The 6,784-nt window shown below is 33.3% G+C and overlaps 1 protein-coding gene across 1 annotated transcript in view; it reads right to left on the minus strand.

Moving 5' to 3' along the window:
• Positions 1-2,814: 2,814 nt before the first annotated feature.
• The window catches only part of LOC108754479 (class E basic helix-loop-helix protein 22), a 5,003-nt gene continuing 1,033 nt past the window's right edge, over positions 2,815-6,784 (minus strand). The window contains exons 2-5 of the mRNA XM_018496775.1: positions 6,397-6,599; positions 5,131-5,366; positions 4,297-4,520; positions 2,815-3,709 (exon numbers count right to left, since the gene is read on the minus strand). Of these exons, the coding sequence (XP_018352277.1) occupies positions 3,486-3,709; positions 4,297-4,520; positions 5,131-5,366; positions 6,397-6,534 (822 nt within the window). The 5' untranslated portion in view covers positions 6,535-6,599 and the 3' untranslated portion in view covers positions 2,815-3,485. The remainder of the gene's footprint in view (positions 3,710-4,296; positions 4,521-5,130; positions 5,367-6,396; positions 6,600-6,784) is intronic.

Raw genomic sequence — 6,784 nt, forward strand, 5'->3', positions numbered from 1 at the left:
GGCCACTACCGTTGCCACATCGATGCTATTGGTACTGCCGATTATCTCAGTATTGGCTGTGATGATCGCCAATGGCAGGGTGATAAAGTCTGACGAATCTATATAAACCTTCTTCGAAATACTAAAATACTGACGCCGGCAAAATACGCTCTGAGGATTCAAAAAATTTTGAAACAATGACGATGGAGATTGGACGGTCAAGTTGAGTCAGGCGATTTGGTGAGAGGCTTCCTATACTCGGCGAGCAGCGCTACTTCGAAGGCGGCAGCTTTGAAATTGCAAATAGTTTAGATTCTCGACAATCTACTCTCTAATTGATACGATGAAGATGAAATAGAACGTAGATTTTATAATCTTGCGGAGACATTCTTATTTCCGTAGATTCTCGTTATTAGCACCTTAAGATGTGCACACAAAAAACATATATGATATTGTATTTAAATATTAATTACTTGATTCAAAAGTTCATATATTTGCAAGTCATAAATCATCATAAGCATCAAATTTATTCAAAATATATTCTAAGTCCTAATAAGTTTAATTATTTTAATTAAAAACAAATTTAATTTGCTTATATAAAGCATCTTCTACGATTAATTTTATGAATAATATTCTTCAAAAGAAAATAAATTCTTATTTTGAGTATATAATAAGTTTTTCTCTCTTTCGAATAAAATTTATGTGTAATAAGTACATTTTGAGATTATCAAGAAAATATGTCTTCTTAAAGATAACCAGTCGGAGGGACATGACCTCTAAATCTATAAATAGTTACAAAATTACACATTTACGGACTGTGTTTATTGTGTAATGACAAGAAATTAATTTTGGAAAAGAAGAAAAAATTAAAAATTTTATAGGAAGATTTTCTGAGAATTCAGAAACGGCTAGTGTTATAATTTTAAGTTTTTTCAATTCGAGAATGATTTACAATTTTAAGAAAAAGGTAAATTTTAAGGTAAATTTATAAATACATGTGATTTTGTGATTTACCTGCTAGTAATTAATTAAAAATAATATAAAGTAATATTCGATTGCTTTCCCCTCCCGGATTCACAAAAGTCTTCATTGGTTCCCCTTTCCTAAACAAAATAGCTACGCGTACGAAGATAACAGTTACTTAAAAAAAAAAGTAAACTGAATAGTCATGTTTCTTATCAGTAAAATATTTTTCAAATTCTGTTCGAAGAACAATCCTGAAATGGTCTGGTATTTGCAAAAAAAAAAAAAACAGCGGAAAAAATATTCTCATTTAAAATGGAGTTGAAAAATAATAGAAAATATTATGGAAATTATAAAAAGTCTGATAGAAACATAATAAAATGAACTGAAGCCGAAACATATAACGTAAAATAGAGTTAAATTAAAATAATTTGAAATTAAAGTAAATTAAAATTAAATAAAATTGTAAATAAAACGTAAAATTCTCTAATAGTTATTGTATATAATTACATACCTCGTCGCACATCGGAATGCGATTTTCTTAAATAGATTTTATTCGAGAGCACTAAACAATTATTATCTACATTCTACAACAGGTATATCCTCCTTGTCTTCGTTGAGACGCTGCTTCATCCTTGCTTTCTTCCTCGAAAGAGGATGGCGTTTCAAGAAAAAAGAAAATCGTACGGTATCTCTTATAAATAGCACAATAAATCATTTTCATTTTCCTTCCAATCCCATGTTTCTGTCTCGCTTCTCATCTCACATCGCACTCTCTCCTTCGTTCGCTCATCAAAGCGAACAAATCCTTATTGGCACATTGTATACATAGTAGACTCTTAAGTATATAAATAAGTCGTAAGTCGATGCGTCGTTTAGATTATTAAATATATATATATATATATACTGTATATGTGTATATGAATATTCAATATCTTTATGTTGTATATACGACTAGAACTCCTCTCGACATACGTATCACATACTAATATTGACTATCGTGTTTCAGGACGAGACTCGGAAGCGCTTCGCGTCCCGAGCCTTGGCGGCGTTCTCGTCCTTCCATTTGATTCGAAAATCCTTAAACATCGCAAATCCTTCCAATCTCCTCGAATCTTTTCATCTTCGCGATTCCTTTATTTTCACAAATCCAGATATATAGACTTCTATTCTAAACTTTTACTCTAAAGAAAAGACTTTTATTCTAAAGAAAAGGGAACTTTTCTTTAGAATAAAATCTACACTTTTTCATGAAGGAAGTACAAAGAACTATCAAGCGATTGGGATGCTGTTCTCTTCGAGAATCGACTATCGGATGAACGAAAACGGCGCCATATCGTCTTATTGCTGCATCATTGACTGTAAGATCGTGACAGTATTAATCACTTAATCGCTAGTATTTTCGCAATACTTTTATCCAGACTTCATCTGGATTCCAAAGTGAGCTTACTTAATCCACTGGAGGGAATTGGTGCTACTTGAAAACACCGTACATTTTATTTTATTTTTTTCTTCGCTGAGAAGTTGTTTTCTTAGAGTCTAAATATATGTAATATGAATTGTATACATGCATATACAAGGTAATCCTTAAGATATACTAAAAGATTTAAAGAATGATCCTTCACATTAATTCGAAACGACACTTTATATGTCCAAAACAGTTTAGTTTCAAAGATACAGGATGTTAAAGTTAAAAGAAAATTTCATTTTTTCAAAAAATGTCAAAAATCACTCGAATCGTTTTGATGAAATTTGACACGTATACAAAATTTTCTTGAATTAACCCGAATGATTTTCGAAATTTTGTGGAAAAAATGAAATTTTTCCTTCAACTTTGACATCCATCTTTGAAAATAAGCCTTTCAGACGTATAGTTATATGAAGTCATGAATTAATGTAAGAAATCATCCTTTAAACTCTTTCAATATATTTAAAGACTGCCCTGTACATATTATATAGTTCTTGTTTTCAGCATTTTTCTGTCTCAATATTAATTTTTGATTCTTTAAATGTGACATTTCTTTTGTCTACTAAAGTTTATTTCAATCCTCTTGTTTGCACGAAAAAGATAAAATTGTACGATTCGTTTTTCCGCGTTTTGATTTTGTGGATAAATGATATACTTAATATTTAAAAGGCTAATCTATTTTTCTCTCTTCCTCTCTCTTTTTTCTCTCTCTCTCTCAAGGAATTAATTAGCACTTCAGTAATACTCTATTAATTAATACTTTCATGTCCAAAGGCGTTTCCATTCTTGAAAGTACTACTCCTTATCTTCATCTTCAAAAATGCCTCCGTATTTCCATTACCTTCATCTCTAAAAATCCACGTCTACCACGTATCTTACATTAATTACCGACCGTCACTTTTTTGCTTCTACAAACCTTGATTCGTACATCTCGCTATTTGATCTTTTCGACGTTCTCATCGATTTAATTGCATGGTTCAAATTCTCGTGCGATCGATTCATGGAAAAAGTCTTTTACGGAAAAATAAAAGAGAAGTGGAGCCGCAGAAAAAAAAAGGACAAAAACATTGACTCCTCAATTCGATTCTCCGCTGGCGACCGTGCCATCAGTCGGAGGGCCAGTCACGATCTGAGGTTCGCTCGCGGGTAGTCCCTGCATCTCCTGCACCCCTTGGAACAACTTGCCGGGGAATCCCTGCAGGAGGTCGTAGGAGACCGGCGTGGGTGGCAAGGCGGTGGTGTGCGCGTGCGGCGATTGCAGGACGGCGATTACTCTTCGGAGCTCCTCCAAGGCGTTTCCTGAGCGGGCAACACGGTTTTTATTTCAGTCGGTCAATTTAAATTTGAAATATAAATAAAAGGGAGCGTTCCGCCACAACGCTAGACGCCTTAAGCGATAGTCGTATATTTAAAATTACAATATACTTCTCGTAATAAAGAATCCTACGCGTGTAATAGAAAATAATTCATCAGCGATTAAATAACGTTCAACTTCAAGTTTTGCCAAATTACTCTGTTATCGCGTACCATGAGCGAATTGAAAAGCGTTTTACAATCTTCTCTGACTAGCGACTTTATCGTTTAATTTTACGTTTTTCTTTTTGACATCTTTATTAATTTTATGCTTTTAATTTTGACATCTTTATTTTTTGCATGTACTAATGACGATACAAATCTTGACCGAGACATCTACGTTATTATATTATAATTTTAAATGCATGACTTTCGCTTGAGACATCCAGTGTTGTGGCTGAATGCTCCCTTTTATTTGCATTTTGCATTGGTAAGTCACTTTTACAAAATTTCAATTAATTCAAATTTGATTTAATTCAAAATTCAACAACGAATGAAGACACGAGGTTTTCGCGTCGAAGGAACTTATTCACCTTGCATAAGAATGTAATTTTTCGCCAGCAGCAGGGTGGCTATCTTGGATAGCTTCCTCACCGAAGGGCTGTGAGCATAAGGGATGACGGAGCGAAGCTCGTCCAGTGCGTCGTTCAAGTCGTGCATTCTCCTGCGTTCTCGCGCGTTAATATTCAGCCTCACGCTCTTCCCCTGACGAGTCGTCTTTGACTTCGGAGGGCAGTTCAGTCGCGAAGCTGAAGGTCTAAAAAGGATCGTGGCACTGCTTATCGTACGTGTGAATATTATTAATTACATTTAATTAAAATTTTTTGTTCTTTAGAAACGTATTTGTGTTATAATCGCGAATGTGTGTTATATTAATCGATTATACACTTATTTTTACGGAAAAAATAATTTTGAAGTATCTAACAGGTCAGATTCCTAGATATAGAATTTAGATACTTCTGAATATATAATTTTGTTTGAAAATAATTATATATTATATGATGTTCAAGCTGATTGCTGGAATGTCAAAATCTTTTGTAGTGCGTTACCATCATACTTGACTTTCTTATGTGTAATAATTATTTTAATAGTCCAAAAATTATATATTTTCAGATCTAAATCTATACCTAAATTTTTAGATACTTCAGAAAAAAATCGTTCTTTCCGTATTTATATCTTTCTGAAGGAATTTATATTCTCTCTTTGGTGATTATTCATGTCCTTTTATATATGAAATTTCCAAGAATTCTGTTTTCTTCTTTCATACTTCCCTCTATTATCTTCTCATTCCAGTCTACTGGAAAGCGACTTTCCCCAAGTGGCTTTACTCTCGATTAAATTGAAACTAATTTGGATCGAAAACGCACCTCTCGTCCGGCCGATTTTCATCAGACAACGCGCTCGACGAGGCGTGGGGTTGCGGTTGCTGCTGAAAGTAAAAACCACCGAGACCTACGGTACCCAGCGGAGTCCTCCGTCCTGGTGCGCTTTGAGTGTGTTCCGATGAATACCCTGCCGGTGGGCCTGACACACCCGGGTGCGAAGCACCTGGTGTCGAATACACGGATTCGAGAGCTGCCGCGGATTGTGGAGGCAACGGATGCTGGAAAAAAACAGGATTCTCCGTTAGAATTTTGAGTGAGAAATATATTAATAATTATGACGTTATAATACAATTGTTATTATATCTCTAGGATGTATTAATAATAATATTGATTAATGTATTTAACGGAGCAAGAGAGTTTAATAATTAATTTAATTTTAGGACTTCATTTTTAGGACTTTCTTTCAAAATAATTTAGTATTTGTACTCTGATACTTGTCTTCAACTTTCTCAAATTAAATTTCTATTTTATTCAAAAATTTATTTTTTATTCCAATTTAATCTACTATACTTTACCTTGTTATAGTTTACTTATTTTATTGTTGCTGGCAAAAATATCGAAATTCTGTTTCTTTAATTGCTCTTTTTCAACTATTTTGTAAAGGACTCCAATCTAATTATGTGGATTTTGATGAAATGAGTTAATTTTCGCATATAATGTAGCTTACACTGAAAAAAAAATCTTAATTTCAAAGAAATATCTCTTTGCTCGTATTAAAAAAAATTATTTCTTTGGATTAATGAAAATTTCTTTGAAAATAAGATATTGTACTTTTAAAGAAATAAATATTGTATTTTCAAAGCAATTTTCATTGATCCAAAGAAATAATTTTTTTTAATACGAGCAAAGAGATATTTCTTTGAAATTACGATTTTTTTTTTTTTCAATGTACAATGTGATTGGACTAAATGATGTCATTGACACAATGCTCAATAATTGATAATTCTCAAGCTATAATGTATAAAAAAATGTAAAACTTGTGTTTTCATAGAGCATCTTTAATACATCAAAGTTCAAAAACTATCCATTATTGAGCTTCGTGTCTATAATATCCTTTTTCACCACTTTATCAGTTATTGTTAATATTGTTTGTGAAACGATTAATTCATTTTACGAGAATTCAATTTCCATATAAAATTAGTATTGGATCTGCAATTATCTGTTATTAACTGACCAATAAAATGGAAGGTAATCAATGGTATAAGGGGTGTTTAATCAGGGACATGTGTTCTTCATGTCCTTACTTACGGCATTGCGATGCTCCCAGGCCCAGGTAGGATGTGATGCGGTGCGTTGCCAGGATCCTTGCTGCAGATGCGGCTCCGGCAGGCCCTCCCTGCGATCGTCGTCCTCCGTCGAGCTACTCTCGCCATCATAGGACCTCATCTCTTGCGAGGACACTTTCCCGATTTACTCGGCAAATCCCTCCTCACTCTTCTCGCTCTCAATCCCTACATTTGCAAATTCCAATCTTATACTTTTCCCTGCCATAAAAAGACCTTGTTTCATTTAATCAATAATAAACATGTATTTATTTTAAAATTCTTCACATTTTCTTTAAACGACTTTTAATACAATTTATGTACAATATATCTCAGTTTCTATGGGTGCTTAATAAAATTGAATTAAATTAAAT

The sequence above is a fragment of the Trachymyrmex septentrionalis genome, unplaced genomic scaffold, assembly GCF_001594115.1.
Source record: "Trachymyrmex septentrionalis isolate Tsep2-gDNA-1 unplaced genomic scaffold, Tsep1.0 scaffold119, whole genome shotgun sequence".
Taxonomy (NCBI): Eukaryota; Metazoa; Arthropoda; class Insecta; order Hymenoptera; family Formicidae; genus Trachymyrmex; species Trachymyrmex septentrionalis.